Source organism: Hemitrygon akajei, chromosome 7, assembly GCF_048418815.1.
Source record: "Hemitrygon akajei chromosome 7, sHemAka1.3, whole genome shotgun sequence".
NCBI lineage: Eukaryota > Metazoa > Chordata > Chondrichthyes > Myliobatiformes > Dasyatidae > Hemitrygon > Hemitrygon akajei.
In genome coordinates, this window is record NC_133130.1 from 161674748 (window position 1) to 161702102 (window position 27355).

The 27355-nt window shown below is 44.7% G+C and overlaps 1 protein-coding gene across 1 annotated transcript in view; it reads left to right on the forward strand.

Moving 5' to 3' along the window:
- LOC140731110 (laminin subunit gamma-3-like) overlaps positions 1–27355 on the forward strand; it is a 130551-nt gene that overhangs the window by 88030 nt on the left and 15166 nt on the right. The window contains exons 9-20 of the mRNA XM_073052404.1: positions 153–269; positions 2658–2841; positions 3888–4000; positions 5073–5285; positions 15079–15267; positions 17201–17446; positions 20223–20376; positions 21471–21613; positions 22411–22589; positions 23866–24004; positions 25813–26015; positions 26719–26804. Coding sequence (XP_072908505.1) covers positions 153–269; positions 2658–2841; positions 3888–4000; positions 5073–5285; positions 15079–15267; positions 17201–17446; positions 20223–20376; positions 21471–21613; positions 22411–22589; positions 23866–24004; positions 25813–26015; positions 26719–26804 — 1966 coding nt within the window. The remainder of the gene's footprint in view (positions 1–152; positions 270–2657; positions 2842–3887; positions 4001–5072; positions 5286–15078; positions 15268–17200; positions 17447–20222; positions 20377–21470; positions 21614–22410; positions 22590–23865; positions 24005–25812; positions 26016–26718; positions 26805–27355) is intronic.

Sequence of the window (27355 nt, forward strand, 5' to 3'; positions counted from 1 at the left end):
TCCATGTACACTGCCTGACCTGCTGAGTGTTTATAGCATTTTCTGTTTCCATTTCACTCTCAAATACATTTAATTAGTGTCCAAACCATTGCACGTCAAGTCAAAGACAATTGCACATGGGCCGAGATAATTGTGTTTCTATGCTTCGGTAGACGCAGATGATTGGAGAGGACAGAAATCAGATGGCAGGGAATCTCAGCTGTCCTGGGAGAAGAATCGGATCAGTTTGTTTCCAGAGAACGGGAGATGGGAATATTTCATTGCACCAGGTAAGAACTCAGAAAGTCATGTGAAAACAATCGAGTCCTGAGTCTACACTGCTCAATGTACGTTCTGCAGCTGGCGAATCCCCCGCTGCTGTGGTACTTGCTGATAGTCAGTAGCCAAACATACTGTTGCGATATTCAAATTCAGATTCAGATTCAGTTTATTGTCATTTAGAAACCACAAATGCAATGCAGTTAAAAAATGAGACAACGTTCCTCCAGAATGATATCACAAAAGCACATGACAAAACAGACTACACCAGAAAATCCACATAACGTTTGGCAATCCCCAATCCAGAGTCCGGAGAGGCTGCTGCGTATTAATATCACGCTACCATCTTAGCGTGTCCCCCGGAAAGGAGCTCCAAAATCCACCAGACAAAACAAGACCAAAAACTAAAGCTACAAGACCTGCACAAAACCACATAGTTACAACATATAGTTACAACAGTGCAAACAATAGCATAATTGATAAAAAAAAAACAGACCATGGGCACAATAAAAATAGTCCAAAGATATTAAAGGACTATAAGTTCAAAAGAAATCACCACACAGTTTCCACAAGTCCCCAGGGTCCCGACAGACTCCCCCACTATGGACTTCCACGGCGCCACCCGACTCAGCCTCGCAGACGCAGGACACACCGAAAGCAACCTGACCACAGCGGACTCCGAGTCCGTCGAACCTCCGACGACCATCCCCTCCGGCACAGCTTCTCCAAGCACCATCCTCTGCCGAGCATATTAAGACAACCCCGCCAACGGCCATCGGCAATGCGACCCCAAAGACTGGGGGCCTGTTCTTCTCAGCAGAGACTCGGACCTCACAGCAGCAGCAATGAAGAAGGTCTTCCTGGAGATTTCCCGATGTTCCTCTGTGCTCCCACGTCCATTTTCAATTGATTATGATTGCGCACGGCACCCTGCTTCACAAATAACAGATAATCAGCTCCGGAGTGGCCGCTGCAAGCTGTGTCGCGCCGCCATCTTGGAATCTTGGATATACCGTCCCTTCATGAACAAGGCTCAGGTACGTCCAGTGCAAGACTCTTGAGATGACTGGAGACAACTTGCTGCAGCACAGGGGCATTAAGCTTTAGAGCAATGGCTCTTTGTACCTCCCCTTGGAGCAGGGAGCCAGGCCACATAACCCAGCAGCAAGTAATTATTTTTCATTTCAAGCTTACTTCTGTGTTCAAGATTTCTCATGCGGTGAATTGTCTTGCAGCCCCATGAAGGTGATATTGGAGTTTGCGTTTAGATAACACTTTGGTTACATAGCAAGATGCTCTGTAGTATTCTGGAGGTGTGCGGTAAGATTCAAGGTTGGCACTGGCCCATTTACAGTGGTGACAGTGGTGTAGTTCACAGGGCTGCCTCAGCTCCAGTGACCTAAGTTTAATCCTGATCTCTGGGTGCTCTCTTTGTGGAATGTTCCCTGTGTGACCACATGGGTTTTCGTCCGTGTGCTCTGATCTCCTTGACATCCCAAGGAAGTACAATGTCGGTAGGTTAATTGTGCTGTAAATTGTCCCGTAGGAGGATCGGCGGGGGGATGAGATCAGTGCATCATTCGTGTGAATAGCTGCAACATGGTCAGTGTGAACTCCGCAGGTTAACGGGCTTGTTTCTTTGTTATTTGACTTTGTTAGGTTGAAAGGCCATAAGCTGATCACATCTGTGGAGAGGAATGAAGTAAAGGAGAAGGGAATCCTGAAGCTCACAGTTATGTGGTAGCTTGGTGAACAGTTACTGACGGTGCAGTAGTAATGTGGGGGTGGGGGGGGGGAATACATAAGAGGCCAGAATTGCAGGACCAGAGGGGGTTTAGGGAGAGCAAGGGTAAGGTTACTGCAGGATTTGAGAGTGGAAAATTGGAGCCAATTTCCTGATTATGTGACACCAAGGTTTTATTACAATATTTGCTATGTTCACGATTTATTTATTATGCCCCAAATTATTTATGATATACATTTATAAGGCCACTACGACAATGTGAATGTGAAATACCTTTACCATACTCCTCAGTGCATGGCATCACTTTCACAGGGACGGTTAGAGATGACATTCCCCACAATCCCAACTTCGTCAGAATGTAAAGGCATGACTCAAATTGAGATGAATGCTAAAGATCCCTACGTATGATTCTGCAGAGAGCTTCAACACAGAAATTTTTGTCCCTATTACATTGTCTCCTGAAAACCAGTGCCAGGCATCCTGACTCGTTGTCTTGGTTGTGGTGCTGGAGACGAACCAAAGATTCCTTGTACCTGAGCCTGGGAGAACTGTACCAGTCTGTGAGCAAAGTGCTTCCGGGGTTGGAGTCCTGCACTATGCTGTCCTTGACCCAAATCTCATTCATACTGACCTGAACAGTCCCTTCTCATTTCAGAAAAGTTCCGGGGGAACCAGCTGCTCAGCTATGGCCAGAATCTTACCTTCATTCTTGACTTGGAAAACGAGGAAGTGCGGCCCTTCAGCCTGGTTCTGGAAGGTTCCGAAAACCACACATCAGTCACTCTTTCTCCGCAGGTGCAGAAGGAAAGGTCGGCCCAGCAGTGGGAAGTCACCTTCATGTGAGTCACTGTCCAACCTTTTGAATAGTTTGTCTTCCCAATTAGCTGTCCTGCAACTTGTTGTGGGGGGGGGGGGGGGAAATTAACCTGATGATCTTTTTGGGCCCCTAGAATGGTTATCTGGAACTGGAATTTTCTCAAAATCATTTGCGGAGAATTTGATTTGTGGCAGAGTAGGATAATTTTGATATATTTTATGGAACTATAGACAAAAATAGCTGAGTTGAGATAATATAGTCCATCCTACCTCAGCATTCTTTTGAAGACATATGCAATTCAAGTTATAGTCCCTGTCCTTTCTCATCTGTTTACAGACTCTTCTTTCAAGTATTTCTTTATTTCTCCTTTGGAAGTTACTGTGAAATCTCAGTTCCTCCTTGTTCCACTCCCATTTAATGATTATGGAGCCCATTGGCATTGAAAGCACTTTCTCTTCTTATAAAACCACATATTATTTTGACAGCTTTTTGTAACCTCCTCTTCTCCATGGAGAACAACCCCACCTTCCCCAAGTACCTTCTTTCTCCTTGTACTAGGCAGCTCACCTTCAGCCAGGTAGGAAGGTCAGAGGATGTGCATTTGACCTCACCTCACCATCTTTCCAAACAACCTCAACCCCAAGTGTCGTCTCCTCATCTCTTCAGACTCAGCGGAGCACACAGTGGTAGCTTCTTTGGACCTTGGTTTCCTGTTTGTCCTACTCCTGAATGCTTGGTGACAAAACGTTGTCAAACCATCTCTGTAGGGTTAGCAGCTGCCTGACTCAAGGTGTTATACTGAAGTGTGGATAGTGAATGGTATGGAAAAGATAGATTTAGAACATAAAGATAAATTCAGAGAGTAGGACGAGGTGATACCAAGCCAAGCTGGGATAGATCTTTGCAGTGTGCTGCCAAAACATGGAGAACGTTCGGGAGTGGAGCTGAGGTGGAAACTCTGGATGATTTTGAATCTTCCTGCATGGATGACTTGCATGAATTTTCTAGTCAATGAATGCCTAGTAATTTTAAGGCATTATATAATTTTTCTTTCTCCACTTCTTGTAGACTCCATGAGGCAGAGGACAGCATCCACACACCCACCTTGTCCAGCTTCCAGTTCCAACAGATGCTCTCCAATCTCACCACAGTGAAATTTGGCTGCCTGGGAGCTTCTGCCTGTAAGTGACCTTCCCCCAACTCGGTCTGCGTTCAGCCTTTTTAAATGTGTATTTTGATGTTGATGTGCACGAATGGACATGTCTTTACATCTGTATCTGTCTGTCCAAGGATCTTGTGAGTTTAATTTGGGCAGCCTCTGATGGTTGGCAGCAGGGACTCTCAAATTGGGCTGTTTCAGAAATGTATCTCCATTCTACACCTGTCACATGACGTGCAAGCCATTGCTCGAACCAACAGGCCTTGTCTCAGTGTACACAGTGGTCAAGCTGTTAGCTTTCCAGGTCTATACCAGCTCATGCATCTAACACTTCCCACTAGAGTGCAGCTGATTTGCTGGAGGAATAGGAACTTGTTCGACCTCTGTTGTGAGAGCCGCCCTCAGCCATCGAGTTGGCAATGTTTGTGCCTTGAGCGCCAAGTCCTCCTCAACTCATTCCCTGAGGCGTTCGTAGTCACTGGCTTTGCAATATTCTGTACACCTTCAAAGTAAAGATAATCTCCCAGCCAATTCCCCTCTGCACATTACTGTCCCAACACCAAAGGCTCTGAATGTGATCCTGGAAAAAGCTTATGACTCGAGGATTCATCTGTATGTGTATGTAAGGAGGTCTAGACATATGCATCTTTAATGGATGTTTGTGGGCAGTGATTAGAGCAAAATTATGGAGATGCTGAGAACCATTAGATAAAACAAAAATTCAAGGAGGCACTCAGCAAGTCAGAGAGAATCCATGGATTTGTTTCAGGTCAGTGAAATGTTAGTCTAAAACTTCAGTTTTGATTCGCTCTGCACGGTCTGCCCTACTGAATGTTTCTCAGCATTTTTAATTTCTGTTGGGGCAGTGCCAATGCGGAAGAAGCTGGGAATGATCTCACACACTGACCGTGAGTTGTGTACATGCACCAGGTGGAGCCAGCACCTTTGGTACACAACGAAGTCCAAAGATGAAGTGGTTTTCTTGAATTTCCGGAGACTCTGGGTGAATCGCAGATCCGGACAGGAATTCTTTGCCCTTCTGTTTTTCTTGTGCTACACATGAGTATTTCTGGGTTTTCTACTCTCTGCTACAGTTCACCTGAGAGAGGTCACCCTGGTGACGGCCGTGGCTGGCCTCTCGCCCCGTGCTACCTGGGTGGAGGAGTGCATGTGTCCTAAAGGCTACATCGGACAGTTCTGTGAGTTTTGTGCCCCTGATTACAAGCGGGAAATCCCCTTTGGAGGTCCGATGACTCCCTGTGTCCCCTGCACCTGCAACCATCATGGAACGTGCAATCCTGATTCGGGTATGTATTTTATGGCTATTTATCCAATTGTTCACATCTCTTTTACTCTTTCTCTTTGTCTCTTAGTATTACGGAGATCTAGCTCTTGGAAATCGCAGCCCATCATATTATTGATATCACTATTGTTCTTGTACTTTATGCTTTCTTTGAGCCACTGGGATTCAGCAGGACAATGTAATAGGGTAGTGCTGATTTTGCTGGAATTAGCATTTTTTATTTGGATTTGACCTTAAATCACGACCCTCTCAAACAAAGAGTAAAAAATCCTGCAGCAGCTACTTCAAGGAGACGAGTATTCCCAGAACCAAGGCCAAACTTTATCCATCAACTAACAAGATATATGAAGACTGGTTTTCAACATTCAACCATATTATCGAGTAGATTTAGGATGGAGAGGGGAGTAGATTTCAGATGGAAGTGAGGAGGAATGGCTTTTCCCAGAGAGTGGTGAATTCTTTGCCCAATGAAGAAGTGGAGGCTCCCTAGGTAAATATGTTTAAGACAAGGTTGAATAGAATTTTACATAGTAGGGGAATTGAGGGTGATGGGGAAAAGGCAGGTAGGTGGATACGAGTCCATGGCCAGATCAGCCATGATCTTATTGAATGGCGGAGCAGGCTCGATTGGCCCTTTCTGCTCCTATTTCTGATGTTCTTATGTACTTTGTGACTGTGCCTATATTTCAGATAAATACTTCATCAGTTAGAAAATGTTGAAATCATAAAAAGATGTTTAATGAAGTTTCTCTTTGCTTTCCACCTAATATATTCCAGCATGATAGCGTAGCAGTAATCTGGGTTCAATTTCCATTGCTGTCTAGGAGCAGTTTGTATGCTCTCTCTGTGAACGTACGGGTTGCTTTTGATGCACTGGTTTCCAAAGTTCCCCCTTGTGTTCGCTTTAGGCGTTCGACCTTTCACCCTTAACCCACGATCTCTCGCTGTCGTCTCACCGAACCTCAGTGGAAGAATCCTGCTTGCATTTACCCTATCTGTACCCCTCAAAAGTTTGTGTGCCTCTATCAAACCTCCCCTCAATCTTCTATGTTCTAGGGAATAATGCCCTAACCTATTCAACCTTTCCCAATAACTCAGGTCCTCAAGTTCTGGCAACATCCTTGGCAATTTTCTCTGCATTCTTTCAATGTTACTTACATCTTTCCTGTAGGTCGGTGACCCAAACTGCACACAATGCTCCAAATTAGGCCTCACCACTGACTTATACAACTTCATTTCAACATAACATCTCAACAACTGTACTAGGTGCATGAATTTATGAAAGCCAATGTGCCAAAAGCTTTCTTTACAACCCTGGCCACCTGTAATGCCATTTTAAAGGGATTATGGATCTGTAATCCCTGATTCCTCTGTTCTGTCATGCTCCTCTGTGCCCTACTGTTCACCGTGCTAATCCTACCCTGGTTTGTCTTCCTGAAGTGGAACACCTCACACTTCTCTACTTTATAATTCCATCTGCCCTTTTTCAGCCTATCTTTGCAGCTGGTCCAAATCCCTCTGCAAGCCATGATAGCCTTCCTCACTGTCCACTGCACCCCCAGTCTTGGTGTCATACCCACATCTGCTGATCCAGTTTACCACATTATCATCCAGATCACTGATATAGATGACAAACAGCATTGGACCAATCCTTGTGGCACACCACAGGTCGCAGGCCTCTAGTCGGAGAGGCAACCATCTACTACCACTCTCTGACATCTCCCATGAATACATTGTCTAACCTAATTTACTATCTTATCTTGAATGCCAAGCAATTGAACCTTCTTGACAAACTTTCCAAATGAGACCTTGTCAAAGGCCTTTCTAATATCCACTAACTTGCCTTCATCAACTTTCCTGGTAACTTCCTTGAAAAACCCTATAAAATTGGTTAGACATGACCTACCATGTTGACTACCCCTAATCAGTCCCTGTCTTTCCAAATACTTCTATATCTGGTTCCTTTCAAAATCCTCCCACTTACCAAGCACACTTTTGCCAGAAAACAGCCTGTCCCAATCCACACTTGCCAGATCCTTTCTGACACCATCAAAACTGGCCTTTCTTCAATTTTGAATCTCAACCCAAGGACCAGATTTATCTTTTTCCATAACTACCTTGCAACTAATGGCATTGTGATCACCGGATACGAAGTGTTCCCCTACACAAACTTCTGTCACCTGCCCTGGTCTCATTCCAAATAGGATTGCACACTCTCTGGGCTGGGATTCTACGTACTGATTAAGGAAATTTGACAGATTGTTTCCCATCCAGCCCGTTTACAGTATGGGAGTCCCAGTCAATATGTGGAAAGTTAAAATTATCTTCTATTGCAACCTTGTTTCTTGCAACAGTCTGTGATCTTTACAAATACATATGCTCCTCTAAATCTCATGGACTGTTGGGTGGAGTATAATATTACCTCTTATTCCTCAATTCTACCCATAAAGCCTCAATAGGCGAGCTCTCCAATCTGTCCTTTCTGAGGACTGCCCTGACTATTTTCCTGACAAGTAATGCCACCCCTCCTCCTTTAATCCCTCCCACTCTATCACATCTAAAACAATGGAACCCCAGAACATTGAGCTGCCAGTCTTATCCCACTTGCAACCAAACCTCACTAATGGCTACAATGTCATGATTCCACATTCTAATCCATGCCCTATGCTCATCTGCCTTTCCTATAATACTCCTTGCATTGAAATAAAGGCAGTTCAGGAACATTTGTCCCTCCTAACTTCTTTTAACTGGCCTTTGCCAAATGCCTAACTATGCACAGCCCAATGTCTCCTCAGGAACTGCGGTGCGCAAAATGTGTCTTCAGCCTGAATCTGCTCTACAACATCCAGCCCTGGTTCTCAATAATTAATATCATAGTTTAAAGCACCAATGATCAAGGAACTCAGCAAGAACTGTTCTCTAGGATTTAGACAATTGAAGTGATATACATAATGGTATTCCATCTGTTCAGCTGTACATTCCAAACCAGAAATGTGTCTTTCACCTTATTGGTTTGGATATCAAGAAAAACATCAGTGGTCCTTGCTTAAAGTAGATTTAAGATCCTTGCATTTTCAAACCAAGTGCCTAATCTTTGCTTGATGCTCCCTCTACTAATTTGCCTTTGCCTAAGTGTGGCCCACGTTTGGGTCCACATGTAAAGTGAAGAAGAGTCTTCCATGGCTGTTGCACATGGATATCACAAATGCCTGAAGGTATATCTGTAGGAGTCAGCAGGGCTGTTTCAGCCTCACATCACGTGCAACGGCAGCTGGAGTACAATGTGGAAAGATGGGCGGTTATCCACTTTGGTACGAACCGTTGATATTCACAGGAAGCTGCCTCTCAATGAACATGAAGGTCCAGTAGATACAGTGCCTTGGAAAAGTGTTCAGCCCCCACGACTGTTTTCACATTTTACTGTCTGATTTTCTAAATTTGAAATATATTGAAGTGACTTGTTTGGAGCTAATCGTGCATCATGACAAATCAAAAGAAAAATTCCAAAACCTTACTAAAAATTAAAAACCAAAATTGTGAATCTGAAAAAGTATTCACACTCTGTCTAATTACTATGCTAACATTCCCCAGGTGCAATATATTGAATTACCTTAGGAACTCACACAATGTGCTGATGTAAAAATTTGGAGGGTCACCGGTTTTCAATTAATTCATACAAATAAATACCCCCTCTCTCTGTATGGTAGATTTTCAACAGTACAAACCAAAATGAAGACAAAAGAGCATTCAAGACAATTCAGGGAAATTATGATATAGAAGCACAAATCTGGGGACAGGCACTCGGAGTTCAGAGAAATCCATTGTGAAAGAAAAATATGAAACCACAGCAACACTCCCGAGGTCAGGCTGCCCCTCTAAACTTGGTCACTGGAAAAGACTGGCGTTTGTAAGAGAGGTTACTGTGACACCAACAGTCACTCTCAGTGAGCAGCAGAAGTCAGTGGCTGCAACTGGAGATGAAGTTCGTTGCTTCCCAAGTCCTTGCACAACAAGGGTATTTATGGAAGAGTGGCTAGGAAGAAGCCCTGGCTTTAAAAAAAACATATCCTTGCCCATCAAGACTTTGCAAAGCGCCATTTAGAAGATACTGTAAGGATTCAAGATTCAAGTAAGTTTATTATCGAAGTATGTATAAATTATACAACCTTGAGATTTGTTTGCTCACAGGCAGCCACAAAGCAAGAAACCCAAAAGAACCCAGTTAAAGAAAAAGAATAAAAATAAAAATGCAAGACCAAAACTCGATGCACAAGAGAAAGGAAAAGAATACATATCATACAAATAACTGAAGCGGACAACAGCATTCTAAACCAAAACTGAGTCCTCAGATCTGAATCCTGAAGCAGCCTGGAGTAGGCCCAAAGCCTCACTTATCAGTTCATCACATTAGCAGGGACAGTGCATAGCAGCCAGAGCTGCCTTCATAGTCTCAGCGCAAAGATATGGAAGCAGGTCTTGTGGTCGGATGAGACTGAAGTGGAACATTTTGGCTTCAACACTAAGTGGTACACGTGGTATAAACCTCATACTGCACATCAGCCTGGTAACACCATCTGGCATCATGCTTTGGGGACTGAAAATCTGGTGAGGATTGATTGGGAGATGAACGCTGCCTAATACAGAGAGATCCTGGATAAAAAACTGCTAGCCTCTGCTAGAAAGTTTAAACTGGGGAGGAAGTTCATTCTTCAACAGGACAACAACCCAAAGCACACTGCCTGATCAATCATGGAGTGGCTTCAAATGAAGAAAATTTATGTCCTTGAGTGGCCCAGTCAGAATCCTGACCATAACTTGTTTGAACATTTCTGGCAAGACCTCAACATTGCTGATCACTGCTGCTCCTCAACTAACCTGACACAGCTTGAGCAATTTTGTAAGGAGGAACAGGCAAATCTTGCTCCATCACATTGTGCTAAGCTAATAGAGACTTGTCTAAAAAGACTGCTGGCCACAACAGCTGCGAGAGGTGGTGCAACTAAGTACTGAGCAAAGGGGGATAAATACTTTTAAACTGCTGACATTTCAGTTTTTGAAATTTTAGTTTCTCATGCTTTACAATTTTCCCTGTTTTTTGGGCTCTACTATGAGAAAAAAGGAGCATGTGATTCAGAAATTTTTTTTAAAACTGTTAAATTGATCCCTGGTTGTAATACTCATCAATGTGAATAAAGGGTTGGGGCTGAATACTTTTACAAGGCACTGTTAGAAAAGTAACTAGTATTTGATCGGTGTTGCCAGAGGATTTAAGTACAATAATAAATATATTTTATCACCATTATATACGGTTTGGTGAAATTACATCTGGGGTATTATGTAGAGAATCAGAAACCTTACTCAAAGGATGCATTTTTTTTTTACAAAGGAAGTGCAGTAAAGATTCACAAGATTACTCCCCAGGTTGGCAGGTCTCTTATCATCAGAGAATGAGTTGGTTAGGTCTCCACCAAATTTGGAAGAATGAGCTGATCTCACTGAGATGTACACAATTCTGAGAGGTCTTGATAGTATGAATGTGGGGAATATGGTTCTACAGGGGGTTTCGAAGTAGAGATCACAGTCTCACAATAAGAGATGAGAGAAACGTTCTTTGCTCAGAGATGGTTGGAATTCTGCACATAAGTGTTAAGGTGATCCAGTTATCAATTACATTCAAAGCAGAAATCCGTAGGTTTCAGGAATATTAGAGGAATCAAGGGATGTGAAAATAGGTTGGGGAAAGATATTGGTCGTTTTGAATTGGCAAGAAGTCTTGATTTACAAAAGGGAATTCAGCCCACTGAGTCCACACCATCCATCATTTTCATTAAGCCTAACATAATCTTGCTTTTTATTTTGAAAATGATTTTACCCTCATATCCATTTCCCACCACTTGGCATGGCCCCATATGGCAGCCCTGTCCTTCAAGTGTCAGCCAACTTGGTCATCAAATGCACAGAGTATTGTCAGGAAGGAGGTACAGAAGCCTAAAGTCACACACTCGACGATTCAGGAACAGCTGCTTCCCCTCTGCCATCCGATTCCTAAATGGACATTGAACCCATGAACACTACCTCACTTTTTATAATTTCTTCTTTTGCACTATTTTAAATTAAACTATTTAATATATATATAAACTTTAATTCATTTATTTTTTCTTTATTTATCATGTATTGCATTGTATTGCTAACCCTAGGTAAACGGATTTCACAGCATATGTTGGTGATATTAAGATTTGAAAATAATCCCTGTGATAAGGGGAAAGAGTCAGGTGAAAGGATAAGATGTGCCCTTTCAGGGCAGAAAATCTATGTGCTCAGTGTAGTATGCCGTGTTCTGAGGGGTGCAGGGGACTCGCGGTCCCATAAACCCATGATCTTTGCTCTTGTGGGTAAGTTTGTGCTGTGGTTACCACTCAGAAATCTCCTCCCATCCTGGTTACCTTCAGTCATCTTTCTATTCAGCGCATGGAAACATCTGCTTCTATTAAAAATCACATTTTAATATTGTTTATGTTTTTGCCAAATGGAAATTTCAAATTGAGTGTCTTTAGTTACTGACCTCATCAACAGCCTTTCATCTTAAATCAGTGAATGAGTCTGACTCATTAGAGGTTTTTGCCAGAGAAATTTGCCATCAGGCTGGAAGATTATTTAGAAAAATGTGTGTACAGGGGCCACGGGGGAGGTGGGGTTGCTGCAACGAAGGATTCTTCTTTGGAAAACCAATGCATTTTCAAAGAATAGTTTATAACAACTGTACCATGGGTTACTGCTGCGACTTTTTATGGCTGCCGAGTGTAATTTTGGTGCCTTGCTGAGACCTTAAGAGGTTAATAGCTCTGCAGGAGATCATGAGGTCAGTTGGAGATTCAAGTCAAGTCAAGTCATCGCTTTTGTTGTCATTTCGACCATAACTGCTGGTACAGTACACAGTAAATAGACAGTAGGTGCAGGAGTAGACCATTCGGCCCTTCTAGCCAGCACCGCCATTCACTGTGATCATGGCTGATCATACACAATCAGTACCCCGCTCCTGCCCTCTCCCCATATCCCTTGACTCCGCTATCTATAAGAGCTCTATCTAACTCTCTCTTGAATGCATCCAGAGAATTGGCCTCCACTGCCTTCTGGGGCAGAGCATTCCACATATCCACCACTCTCTGGGTGAAAAAGTTTTTCCGCATCTCGGTTCTAAATGACCTACCCCTTATTCTTAAACTGTGGCCTCTAGTTCTGGACTCACCCATCAGCGGGAACATGCTTCCTGCCTCCAGCGTGTCCAATCCCTTAATAATCTTATATGTTTCAATCAGATCCCCTCTCATCCTTCTAAATTCCAGTGTATACAAGCCCAGTCGCTGCAATATTTCAACATATGACAATCCTGCCATTCCGGGAATTAACCTTGTGAACCTACGCTACACTCCCTCAATAGCAAGAATGTCCTTCCTCAAATTTGGAGACCAAAACTGCACACAATACTCCAGGTGGGGTCTCACCAGGGCCCTGTACAGCTGCAGAAGGACCTCTTTACTCCTATACTCAATTCCTCTTGTTATAAGGGCCAGCATGCCATTAGCTTTCTTCACTGCCTGCTGTACCTGCATGCTTGCTTTCATTGACTGATGTACAAGAAAACCTAGATCTCGTTGTACTTCCCCTTTTCCTAACTTGACTCCATTTAGATAGTAATCTGCCTTCCTGTTCTTGCCACCAAAGTGGATAACCTCACATTTATCCACATTAAACTGCATCTGCCATACATTTGCCCACTCACCCAACCTGTCCAAGTCACCCTGCATTCTCATAACATCCTCCTGACATTTCACACTGCCACCCAGCTTTGTGTCATCAGCAAATTTGCTAATGTTACTTTTAATCCCTTCGTCTGAATCATTAATGCATATTGTAAACAGCTGCGGTCCCAGCACCGAACCTTGCGGTACCCCACTGGTCACAGCCTGCCATTCCGAAAGGGACCCGTTAATCACTACTCTTTGTTTCCTGTCAGTCAGCCAATTTTCAATCCATGTCAATACTCTGCCCCCAATACCATGTGCCCTAATTTTGCCCACTAATCTCCTGTGTGGGACTTTATCAAAAGCTTTCTGAAAGTCCAGGTACACTACATCCACTGGCTCTCCCTTGTCCATTTTCATAGTTATATCCTCAAAAAACTCCAGAAGATTAGTCAAGCATGATTTTCCCTTCGTAAATCCATGCTGACCCGGACTGATCCTTCTACTGCTATCCAAATGTGTCGTAATCTCCTCTTTTATAATTGACTCCAGCATCTTTCCCACCACTGACGTCAGGCTAACTGGTCTATAATTCCCTGTTTTCTCTCTCCCTCCTTTCTTGAAAAGTGGGACAACATTAGCCACCCTCCAATCCACAGGAACTGATCCTGAATCTATAGAACATTGGAAAATGATTACCAATGCATCCACGATTTCTAGAGCCACCTCCTTAATTACCCTGGGATGTAGACCATCAGGTCCCAGGGACTTATCAGCCTTCAGACTCAACAGTCTATCCAACACCATTTCTTTCCTAATATAAATTTCCTTCAGTTCATCCTTTACCCTAGTTCCTTTGACCACTATTACATCTGGGAGATTGTTTGTGTCTTCCCTAGTGAAGACAGATCCAAAGTACTTGTTCAACTCATCTGCCATTTCCTTGTTCCCCATAATAAATTCACCCATCTCTGTCTTCAAAGGCCCAATTTTGGTCTTAACTATTTTTTTTTCTTTTCACATACCTAAAGAAGCTTTTACTATCCTCCTTTATATTCTTGGCTAGTTTACCTTCGTACCTCATTTTTTCTTGGCGTATTGCCTGTTTTGTTATCTTCTGTTGCTCTTTAAAAGCATCCCAGTCCTCCGGCTTCCCACTCATCTTTGCTATGTTATACTTCTTCTCTTTTATTTTTATACCTTCCTTTACTTCCCTCGTCAGCCACGGCCGCCCTTTACTGCCCTTGGGATCTTTCTTCCTCTTTGGAATGAACTGATCCTGCACCTTCTGCATTATTCCCAGAAATACCTGCCATTGTTGTTCCACTGTCTTCCCTGCTAGGGTATTGTTCCATTGAACTTTGGCCAGCTCCTCCCTCATAGCTCCATAGTTCCCTTTGTTCATTTTTGTTAAAAATGAGACAATGTTTTTCAGGACCATGGTGTTACACGACACAGTACAAAAACTAGACTGAACTACGTAAAAAAAAAAACAACATGGAGAAAGCTACACTAGACTACAGACCTACACTGGACTGCATAAAGTGCACCAAAACAGTGCAGGCATTACAATAAATAATAAACGGGACAATAGGGCAGTAAGGTGTCAGTCCAGGCTCTGGGCATTGAGGAGTCTGATGGCTTGGGGGAAGAAACTGTTATGTAGTCTGGTCGTGAGAGCCCGAATGCTTCGGTGCCTTTTCCCAGACGGCAGGAGGGAGAAGAGTTTGTATGAGGGGTGCGTGGGGTCCTTCATAATGCTGTTTGCTTTGCGGATGCAGCGTGTAGTGTAAATGTCCGTGATGGCAGGAAGAAAGACCCCGATGATCTTCTCAGCTGACCTCACTATCCGCTGCAGGGTCTTGCGATCCTGATTAGTTGCTGTTATAAGGGAGGTCTTCGTGTCTGGAGTGAGTTATTCTTTTTCTTGCTCTACGATCTGGTTGACCATATTTTACTTTGACCAATTCTGATGCGTGCTCTGCAATGGGTCTGCTGTTACCTTCATGTCTCCTGTTCCTCTTCCCGCTGAGCTGTATATCTGCTTCACTGTAGGTGTTTGCCAGTGCTTACACAATACCGATGGATCCTCCTGTGAACAGTGTGCAAACGGCTACTATGGAAACCCCTTTCGGGGCAGGTACGATGACTGCAAACCTTGCCCTTGTCCCAATCAGTCCAGCTGCGCTGTGATCGAAGAGACGAAGGAAGTGGTCTGCACAAGCTGCCTTGATGGACAGACAGGTAAATAGTTGCCCCTCCGCTTGGCTCCAGCGGTCTGCATTATTCTGCACACATGCCCCACCCCTGCTAATGTTCCAGTCGATGCTCAGTAATGCAAAAATATCATGATTCTTGGAGTCCGCGTGTGCAGGAGTCACCCTGAATAATGTCTCCCTGGTTGGACAGTGGAAAAGGAGTACTTGATGCCTGTACATTGTAGCTAAGACACAAGTTGCTGGAGGAACTCAGCAGGTCAGGCAGCATCTATGGAGGGAAATAAACAGCCAACACTTCAGGTCAGGGCTCTATGACCCTTCGTCATTGCAGCTTTGCCAGGGAGAATGGGTAATCAGAACTCTAGTTCATGGGTATCTTTGTCCCCAGCATGGAAAGATGTTTGGTTAGGACCTAACCTGTTTCCAACATATTGATACAGCTATTGAAGGCAAGACAGCAACTATACTTCATTAGGAGTTTAAAGAGATTTGGTATGTCAGCAAAAACACTCAAAAGCTTCTATAGATGCACTGTGGAGAGCATTCTGACAGGCTGCATCACTGTCTGGTATGGGGTGGGGTGGGGGCTACTGCACAGGACCGAAAGAAACTGCAGAGGGTTGTAAATCTAGTCAGCTCCATCTTGGGCACTAGTCTACAAAATATCCAGGACATCTTCAAGGAGCAGGGTCTCAGAAAGGCAGCGTCCATTGTTAAGGACCCCCAGCACCCAGGGCATGCCCTTTTCTCACTGTTACCATCAGGTAGGAGGTACAGAAGCCTGAAGGCACACACTCAGCGATTCAGGAACAGCTTCTTCCCCTCTGCCATCCGATTCCTAAATGGACATTGAACCCGTGAACACTGCCTCACTTTTTAAATATAATTTCTGTTTTTGCACAATTTTTAAACTATTCAATATACTGTATGTATACTGTAATTATTTATTGATTATTATTACTGTATATATTTTTCTTCTATATTATGTATTGCATTGAACTACTGCTGCTAAGTTAATAAATTTCACAACACCTGCCAGTGATAATAAACCTGATTCTGATCAGGTGGAAGCATGGGGGCTTCCACAGTGAAATAATGTAATTGCTCAGAGTCATTCAGACTTGAGTCATTGCCAAGCAGCTGAAGTGTAGCTCAGTCCCTATGGCTGTAGTGAAATAATACTTAAGTAGATGGGGAGCAATCAGAGTTGTGGGCAGTGGTGAAGGATTTATATTGAGCTGGCAGCTTGGAGGTTGTGCATTGAAAACTGTCCAATTTATTCAGTGTGACCCCTGTGGTCAGCTGTGAAATAAGCAAAGATGAGAGATGCTTCTATTGACACCTGAGCCCTACAGGTGTGGAATTCCACACACTAGTCTGGTCGGGGCTGTTTGGGGTCCTGGTCTCAGGTATTGTATAGACCTTCTTCATTTTAGGCAGTCCCTTGGGTTAGCGAAGATAACTTGCTTCATTTTCTCTTTTATTAGTTTAATGGCATTCTAATTTTAATCCCAGGGTTGTGAAATGAAGATTAAACTTTAATTCAAAGTTCAAAGTAAAACCTGTTATCAGAGTACGTACATGCCACCATGTGTAACCCAGAGATTCCTTTTCCTGCGGGCGTACTCAGCTAATCTCTAGAACAGTAAACAGGATCAATGAACAGCAAACTGTGCAAATGCAAATATAAGTAAAAAGCAATAAATAATGAGTGCATAGAAAACAAGATAAAGAGCCCTTAAGGTGCATTCCTGGATACTCCTGAGATTAACCCAAGAAGTTGTAGTTGGAAGTAGCAGTAAAATTTCCTATTTCATAGAAAAGCTTGTTGGGGAAATGGTTAAATGTAAGGATAGTTTAATTCTGTCCGTCCCATGGTGCTTTTGTTTTGCAACTGTTTTTTCTAACACTCTGTGCCTGTCTTCTCCCTCTCAACCCCTCCCCCACTCACTCCACAGGGAACCGCTGTGAAATTTGTGATGATGGTTTCTTTGGTGATCCATTGGGGCAAAATGGATTTGGCCGCCCCTGTAGGCCGTGCTACTGTAACGGGAATAGTGACCTCAACGCCGTGGGCAACTGTGACCATCTGACAGGAGATTGCCTGAAGTGCTTGTTCCACACAGTTGGCCATCACTGTGACAGGTGTGAGGATGGTTTCTATGGGAATGCTCTGGACCCCATCTCATCCAACAAGTGCCAACGTGAGTGGGAAATTTATTTGAGGAAATAGAGAGTTGTGCAAGAACAGGAATGGGTCATAAAACTGAAAGGTGTTAGATGGGTCTTAGGGAGGATCATCGGTAGGTGCATATTGCCACACCACGAGTATCACATACAATCATACCAGTTCCTAATAATGTGGACCTTACCAACAGGTACTGTACTTGTGTTAATCCTGCAGACAATATTTCTTGTTCCAGGCAGAAAAATGATGTGAAGAATTAGAAACCTCAGTAGGAAAGAAAATAGTCATTCGTAGCACAGAAAGAGGCCATTTGGCCCATTATGTTCATGTGAATCATTTGGGTCCTTACATGCTCGGCAATTCTTTTAAAAATATCTGATCTACCTCAGCTGCACTTTCCTATCAGACCTTCGTATCCCTCGGTTCTCTTATTCTGTAAAATCTTTTGATCTCAGCCATGAGATTTTTGGAGAAGGTGATGAGGGTGATTGATGAAGGTAGAGCTGTGGCTGTTGTCTACATGGATTCTAGTAAGATGTTCCTCGTGGGAGGGTCATCCAGAAGATTAAGATATATGAGATCCATGGTGAGTTGGCTGTTTGGATTCAGAAGTGGCGTGTTCATAGAAGACAGAGGCTACTGGTTGAAGGGACTTATTCTAGCTAGAGGTCTATGATTAGTGGTGTTTTGCAGGGATCTGTACTGGGACCTCTGTTGTTTAGATTGTATATATAAATGACCTGGATGAAAATATGGATGGGTTAGTAAACTTACAGATGATATGAAGTTTGGTGGTGTTGTGGATAGCGTAGAAAACTGGCAAAGAATACAATGGGATGTAGATCAGTTGCAGATCTGGGCTGAGAACTGGCAGTTCAAATGTAAAGAAAGTACACTGTTAAGGGCAAGACCTTTAATGATGTTGATTAGCCGAGGGATCTTGGGGTTCAAGTTCATAGCTCCCTGAAAGTGGCTACACAGGATGATAGAGTGGTTAAGAAGACATTTAAACATAGAAAACCTACAGCACAATAACATGTGGTGTGCTTGCCTTTATTAGTCAAGGCACTGAGTTCAAAAGTCAGGGAGCTATGTTGCAGCTTTATAAAACTCTGGTTAGGCTGCGTCTGGAGTATTGCATACGGTCCTGGTCACCACACTATAGGAAGGATGTTGGGGCTTTGGAGAGGGTGCAGAAGAGGTTTACCAGGATTAGAGGGCATATCTCTCCATATCCTACTGCCCAGGCTTGCGTATCTACACAGCTAGGATGCAATATCCATGGTCAACTCTGACCGATGAAGGCCTCAAAGATAAGTGTATTAATGTGAGGAAAATGGAGGGATATCGGCATTGTGTAGGCATAAGAGATTAGTGTAGTTAGCAATTTAATTACTGATTTCTCAATTAATCCTTTAATTCTGATCTCTTGCATTAACCTGAATTTCATCAAATTTGTTATTTATTTTCATACAATATGGAAGATGGCCATTTCAGCCCATCAAGTCTATGTAAGCACATAGAGAAATCTCACTCCCCCACTAATTTCCCCCTTAACCTATTCTCCGGATATTCCCATCAATTTTACCAGATTCCATAACTCATTTACACACTAGGAATTAGCCTACCGACCTGCACATTTTTGGGAGGAAACTAGGGAGCTCTGAAGAAATCCTAGGGGAGTGTGCAAACTCCGCAGAATCCCTAAGGTTAAAGGTCACTGGCTCCGCGAGGCAGGAGCTTGGTTGACTGTGCTACTGTGTCGCCATTGGCGACCTTGACTTTTGGTCAGAATGCAATGAATGGAATCCCACCCTAGACCTCTACCAATAATAATACATATCAGTTTCTGCTGGCAATTGGATCATTAGCCAGAAGACACAGGTTTAAGGTAATCAGCAAAAGTGGCAGAAATGAGAAGTAAAAAGTGTCACTCTGATGCAATGTCTTTAAGGTGCTGAAAGTGGGTTCAACAGTTTCTTTCAAGTGATAAATAGATATGCAGCAGATAAAATTGCTGAAGCATGGGAGGGGAGCAGAGGAATAGGGAATTGTAAATTTCTTTCAGTGGAGCAGGAAATAGGTTGAATGTTTCCTTCTGTGCTGTAAGGCTCTGTGATTAATGTTATGATATATCCTGATGTTCGGATTCAGATTTATTGATCACATGTACATCAAAACGTACAGCGAAAAGTGTCACCTGCGTGAACAGCCAGCATACTCAGAGGTGCTGGGGGCGCCCAGCAAGGGTTGCCAAGCGTTCTAATGCCAACATGGCAAGCTCGCAATGTCCCACAGAACAACACAAGCAGCAACAAAAACAGAAAAGGAAACAAGGCCCTTTTCCCATCACTCTCACACCGCCATGGTTCCGATCCCAGGACAGGACACCTCTTGGCCTCCAGTTTTTGAGCCCAGATCTCAGACTCACAGGCAATGGACCTCCAAATCCGTGCTTCACCCCAGGATGCAGATCATGGGGTTTGACCTTCGGGCCTTGACTTCTGATCTCTGACCCCAGTGACCCAGGCCCTTGAGACTTAATAAAGTTTTGGCAATCATTAGGTAGAGAAGATGTTTCCACATATCAAAAGGCTGTACAATATGTACCTGATCATCATTAACAGATGTAATAGGAAATTCGAGGGTGGTGTGACTGTGGAACTCTCTGCTACAAGGGGAAGTTGAGACTAAGTTTACAGTTAAGATATGGGAGCAGCAATGTCTCGTTGTCATTTCCATTTGATTTCTCTGGGTTGGTAGCATTTATAATGGACTTGTTTTCTTTCCAGCCTGTAACTGCAGTCCAGTTGGATCAGTTCTTGAGCTTCTGACCTGCAACGCCATCAGCGGCCAGTGTGAGTGCCTGCCCAACGTAACTGGCCGAGATTGCAGCCAATGTGAGCTGGGCTACTACGATCTGCAGCCTGGTGTGGGTTGCCTCAGGTAACCCATTGGACTGTTAGTGGAGTGCCAGTCCATCCAACATAAAAATCTGGAAGTCTCCTCATGAAGGGTTGGAGAATGAAAGAGCTTAATCAGAGTAGATTACCTTGGACAACAAATTTTTTTCGGAAGTGTTGCTTCCTGATAATGTTTTGTTTATGACAGACCACTTGAATCTAAATTCAAAGATAATTTCATACTACTTGTTTCACATAGGAATTTGGAAAAACAAGAAATGAATTTCTATTGAATATAATGTGTTTTATTGCACAACAGTGTTGACGCTTTGCCATAGTTCATCTAAACTAAAAGTGTTTGGTTAGTCTTTTTCATTTGTACTCAGTGTCTGAGGCTTCTCGCTTAAGTGTCCAACAATAATCAGCCAGTGTTGATGGATTCCAGTTGCCCTGATACGTTGTCAGCCAGCTGCATGTAGTTTGGTGCTCTGTCGTTGCCAAGAAAATTTTCAATAACATCCTTGAATGCTTTCCATGTGATTTTCTGCGGTCTCATTAGAAGTTCTTTGAATTGCCTGTCATTGATGGCTTTTTTTCTCATGGACCAACAAAAATGCCTTCCTTAATCTTGGCATCAGTTATTCTGACTTGAATTATGAATGGGGGAAAGAAACAAATATAGATAATTTCAAAGAAATTGTGTGTGATAGGGAAACTTCATGCTGACTTTCATGATCAGCAGCCCAAAATCCATAAGATGCACCCAAAAGTATTCGGGAAGCAAAATCTTTGTTGTCCCATGTTAGTAGTTTCTGTGATAGGAGCATTAATGCTTTGGCTCATTGGGACCTTGAAGAATCTCTGGCCTGAAATAAATCAATGGGGTGCAGATTATTGAAGGTGGTGGAGAAGAATAGACACTAGGGAAGGAGTGCAGGGGAAGGTGTGCATTCAGCCGGTCCACGGGAAGGTGGGTTGAAGGAGGTTCTTTGAATGCTTTCATCGTTCTTCCACAATCCAACAGGAGCATGCAGACTAGGCAGGCACTGTCTGGACTGGGTACCGGTGGACCAGGACAATGGGTGAATTGTGTGATGCTGCCCAACGTCTGTCTGAGTGCCGCTAATGTTGTTCCAGATGTGACTGCCACGCTGTGGGATCGCGCAGCAGCTTCTGCCAGGCTGAGACCGGCCAGTGCAGCTGTCGACCTGGTGTCGAGGGGAGATCGTGTGACAAGTGCAAGCTGGGATACTTTGACCTCTCTGAGAAAGGATGTCGAGGTACCGAGTGTGATGCCTTTACAAAGTTCAAAGTACATTTTATTATCAAAGAATGTATGAATTATACAACCTGGAGCTCTCAGGCAGCCACAAAGCAAGAAACCCAAAAGAACCCAATTAAAATATATAAAGACCAACACCCGATGGGCAGAGAAAGGGGGGAAAAAAACAAAAATCATGCAAACAATAGAAGCAAGCTACAACGTTCCGAACCAAAACAGGTCCTTAGATTTGAACCCCGCAGCAGCCCAGAGTAGGCCCAAAGCCTCGGTATCAGTTAATCATATTAGCAGGCATGGAGCACAGCAGCTAGGGCTGTCTTTCTAGCCTCAGCGCCATGGAGAAAGAAGTGAACATCGCGGGAGAGCGAGTGAAATCGGCTTTCGCCTCCGATCCCAACACCCTTTCTTTCCAGTCTATCTGGAATGTCCAAGCAGCTACAATGTTGACAATTTAATTTTTTTAAATCTTTCTTTTTGACTCCTGCTGTCAGGTGGGCAGCCCTCGTGACTGGAATTTTCACACTATTTAACTGTGTGGTGAATTTTCACCTGGAAACACATCCATTGGGACTCACTGGTTAATGTTTAGGACTGAGGAATCTGGCAGGACTCAGAGAGCCAGTCCCGACACCTCCGACAGGGCAGAGAACAGCAGATCCCCATGGACTCGTGCACTGACCCAGCCAGGAAATATCCTGGCTGGGAAAAGATGACCGGTGGCAGACAGGAATTAACATTAAGATTCACCGGGAACCTTGCCCCAGTTAATTTGGCCCTTTGTTTCCTGTGCTACAGCCTGTGACTGCTCTCCGCTGGGTTCCTTGGTGATGCAGTGCAGGGAAAATGGCTCCTGTATCTGTAAGAAGGGCTTCACTGGATGGAAATGCGAGGAATGCCAGGAGAACTATTTCTATCAGCCCTCCTCCTTCCACTGCCAGCAGTGCCCTGTCTGCTACGGCCTGGTCCAACATGAGGTAAGGAGTTTCCAATCCCTTGAGATGTAGTCAGTAGGAATACACAGTATCCCAGGAAACAGCTGAAACGGGGCAATGGGCCAATCTTGGGACACTCCCAGTGGTCCGCAGGACAGCAGCAGAGTGACGGTATTTAGCTGTTCTTCCACTGAAAGCCTTGTCCATGAACAAGTTACTCTCGAGCTTGTCTATTCTGACGATGTCTCAATTACTATAAGCTTCAGATCCCGAAGCTACTCAAACCCTGACAGGCACTTCCTGTCAGATTTATTCACTGACTAGCACTGGCCTCCTGCCCACCAACGGTTTAATCCTTATGTTACGCCCTGCTTCACATCTTTACTGTTATGCTGCAGGTATTTCATTTAGCAGCTCTGGAAGAGCAGTTTGTTCCGCGTTCAACCTGTTTGGGTCACTGTTGAAGATAAGGGGTGATGTGGAATGTGTGACATCCATCTAGGGGGAGGTTTTCCTGGTGAGGGCCAACAAGCTTTTGTTCAGGGGAGATGCTGGGGAGAACCGGTTGTAGAATACAATCCAGTGGGAGACACGTCTGTTCGAGACGGATTGCGAGCGACATTCGGAAGGTGGTGTGTGATTTCACGTTGACCGAGGGCCCAGCGCGTGAGCGACAGAGAAGTTCAAGATGAGCTCCAACTTGTGCACATTTGACTGTTTAATTAGAATGGGCCCTTTCCTTTTTGTTATTTTTTACTAACCCTTTAGTTAAGATTCATGAATATTCCTTTAATCGTACGCAGTGTACCGTCTGGTACTTTGTAACAGGGCAGCAAATGACACAGCATCCACACAAACCGGGGTTCGGGGTGGGACGAGCCACCTCAATCTCACAGGTTTGGCGGGACCGGAGAGTGTTTTCCCTAGAGTTACGCAGCCAAGGAAACCAGCGGGTTTCACTTAAAACTGCACCCCCTCCCTCCTGGGCCTCACTCTCTCCTCTGTCACTTAGCACCACGTGGGGGAGGGGGTCCGATGGAGGCAGAGGGTTCTGCTGGACTGGAGGTGCCGGGAGCAATGGGGAGGAGCAGCTGGAGTTTACTGAGGTGGCAGGGTGGAGTGGGGTAGGGGTTAGGAGAAGCCAGTGATATGGCTGGGATGGGGGAGGTGGGTCACCCCATTTGGTCACTTGGCTGAAGGCAGGAGTGGAGGGAGCTCCTGCAGAAAACAGCTGAGGGGCAGCTGTTGAGAAGCCTGGCTTTGGAGAGCCACTGGAGTGTAATTTGGACGCCTGTACTCACACTCCGTCCTTCCGCAGGTGAAGCAGCTGGGGCAGCGGATGAACGGGCTGGAGGAGGAACTGGACAAGTTCAGCAGCCACCCCGAGCAGTTCTATCAGCTCTACACTAACCACCTGCAGTTAGCTCTCAGGGACATGGAGACCCAGTCAAAGGAGGGTGAGTGAAGGGCAGTAGGTGTGAAACGGGGGGATCGGGCCGGGGCAGTAAGGTACAGTCATCCACTGGGTTCAACATTCACTTTCTGTACCACCAGAGCCTCGTACCTGCAGTGAGTACCGTGCACGGCAGCTCCACGCTTACCCCCAACGCCGTCCTGGCTTGGAAGTGCTTTGCCTCTCCATCCCTGAGTCCAACTTCTAGATGGCAGCACGTGGGAATGAGAGGCTCAGGACGACGGTGGGCACCCCCCTCAAGGGTGCGTAGGAACTGCTGCCCTTGCTGGTGGTGTCCGCATTCTGTAAACGATAGATTCATAAGAAGCTACGTTATTTGAATAGCAAGGAAGATTTCAAAAGTTTGACGATTTTTAAGAAGTCTACAAAGGAATTGTATTTATACAGCACCTTTAACTGTCTTGGGAAGTCCCCAAGAACTTTACAACCAATGAAGATTTGTAGCCATGTTGAAATGCAGAAAGTCAGGGGATAAACATAACTGGAATGTGGGCAGCTCCCCTTTGCTTATCTTCAAAATAATGCTGAGGATTTTTTTAGCGTCCACTTGAGAAGGTGGTGTTCCCAGTAATCTGAAAGATGGTAGAACAGTGTCAAATTCCTGGAGTAGGGCTGAAGCTGCAACACCAAAGATAAACTAACCACTAAGCCCAGCTAATCCCTGATGGATATTGCTCTGGTATGCTTAAAGTTTCCAGTGAAGCTGAGTTTCAGTTGATCCAATGAGCCAGAGGTGGGTGGTTAGTGCATAATAAGCTGTGACCAAGTGTTGTGTTCACCGATTACTGCCCTGGTTCAAGAACACAGTCTGGTACCACCACAAAGAGGGCATCCAGTTCCAGCCTTTGAAACATCCCTGACCTTCACAGCCTGTGCCCGAACCTTCCTGGATCTTCATAGCACTGTGCAAAAGTCTTAGAGGCACATAAATAGATGTAGCTTGTGTACTGTACTGTAATAATTTTATGTATTGCACAATGCTAATGCCGCAAATTTCACGACATATGTAAGCGATGATAAACCTGATTCAGATATGGGTCTCTGTTGTGGACTGAGAGTAGGAAGGGGGCAGGGAGAGGGGAATCGTGGTTGGGAAATGGGGAGGGAGGGCAAAGCTCCAGAGAAGCATTCAGTAATGATCAACAAGTCAGCTGTTTGGGATGAAATGACCTTTCCTGGTGTCTCAGGGCTGGGTGAGTCTGCACTCGTCTGCCTCCTCTCCTGCAGTGCCCACCCTCGCCCACCATTCCCTGCATCCTTGGCTCCTGACTGACTTACAAGCTCACTCTCGGCTTGATACCACTGCAAGAATGAATGGTATCAGGAACATAGAACGTAGAAGAGTACAGCACAGGAACAGGCCATTCGGCCCACAATGTTCTGCTGAACCAGCTAAAAAGCAAAAGCTCCCAAACATTACGCTCTCCTACCTACACCATATCCCTCCAACTTCCTTACATCCACGTGCCTATCCAAACAAATGAAGCCTCTAATGTATTTGCCTCTACCACCATACCAGGCATCCACCACTCTGAGTAAAATAACTTATCTCTCACTACCCCCTCTCACCTTCAATGGACGCCCTCTGGTATCAAATATTTCAACTCTGGGAAACTGTCCACTCTATCTATGCCTCTCATAATCTTGTAAACCTCTATCAGATCTCCCCTCAGCTTCCGACGCTCCGGGGAAATCAACCCAAGTTTCTCCAGCCCCTCGTGTTAGCACTTGCCCTCTAAACCATGTCAAGGAGGATGGCTGCTTGTTACCGAGCTGTTGTGTTCGTTGCAGGTCCACAGATGCTCCTTCTGCAGCAGGTCAGAGAGGTGGAGACTTCCCTGCTCACCATTAGCCTGAAACTGACCAACATCACCCAAGCCTCGGACTGCGAGGGCGACGGGGACAAACGTTGCCAGCTGTTGTCTGACAGCCAGCTCTTCATCAGTACCAGCCGCAGGGAGCTGCAAGCAGCCCGAGAGGCCCTGGACAACACGGTACTGCTGAGTGACTGGCTCGGAGTCTGGACCATTCTCTTCCCTTCTGGCCGTCCCGTCGCTTTGCTCTCGTTCATAAAGCTGCGCCGTGATTTTCTGCTACAGTGCTGAAGGGTTTTAAACCAGATTGGGTTTTATTTCTCCGCTCTGAGCTGTACCAGTTCAAACCCGCAAGCACAAACAGGCTCAGCCTCAAGTGGCTGATGTTGTGTGTGAGTCCGGATATTCAACTCTGGGAGGCGTCACAACTGACCACAATCCTCTCCTTTTTCTGAGTGTGACCCATGCTCGCACAATCCGTTTTGCACACTGGTCAGTGTGAGAGGTCAATTGCCTGTTGAATAACTTCCCTCCCACCGTTCTATCCTGTAGTACCTACCCTGACTGCTCTAGTTATCCCGGTTTTCACCAGGGACCAGAAGAAATGTTATTTTTTCTCCCTTCCTTCATTGAGTTAGTGAATCTAGTGCTGCTTCGTTAAGTATCTTGTATAGATTGCACCGTTTCTAAACTGATTTAGCCTTGAAGAGCTCAGTTTGACCTCTGCTCTGTGCACTGGACAATGAGAGGAAGACTCTCTCCATGCTGTGACTGGGCAGCAGAGGTAGTTTTAAAATCTGCCCTCTGTCATCAGCATCTTTGGAACTGACGCGGCAGACTCAGCTTCACAGAACAGTGACCATGTTTGTTTCTGATTAAGCAGTTGCCCGTGCTGACTCGTCACTTTGCTGGCGACAGATCCCAGAACTGGACCAGGGTGGTTCAGGAGTCCCGCACTCTCGTGGAAAGGTAAGTTCTGACTACGAGTTCATCTCGAGTTCTTGCTTGCTGTATGTCTTTACGGGCAACCCTGGTATTACAGCAGTTCAAGTAACAGAAATTTACCGTGGCACAATTCGCAAATCGCCACCAAGAATTCTTAGAAGGGGAAGAAAAAGACACTCTGACAGAATTTGTGGTGAAAAACATCAAATAATAAAAACATTGCATGAGCTAACGATATGGGTTTGTGTAATGGAAAATTATGCGACCTGGAAAGTTTTCTAGTACAGCCCCTGTAAGGCAAAGGTCATCTGTATTATACTCTTTGTATCCGTTACGATACAGATATCCCTTCCCTGTTCCAAGTAGAGCAATCCCATCAGTCCAAACTCCCCTCATTTAATTCCCTTGTTGCCCTTTTCCACTGCCTCTCACATGCCCATGGACTTTTCTTCCAGTTATTTTGATACTTAGCTACACAAAGGGGCAATTAACCTACCAGCTCATCTTTGGGATGTGAGCAGAAGCCAGAGCACCCTGCAGAAGGCCCACGTTCACTTTGAGAATACGGTCAGAGG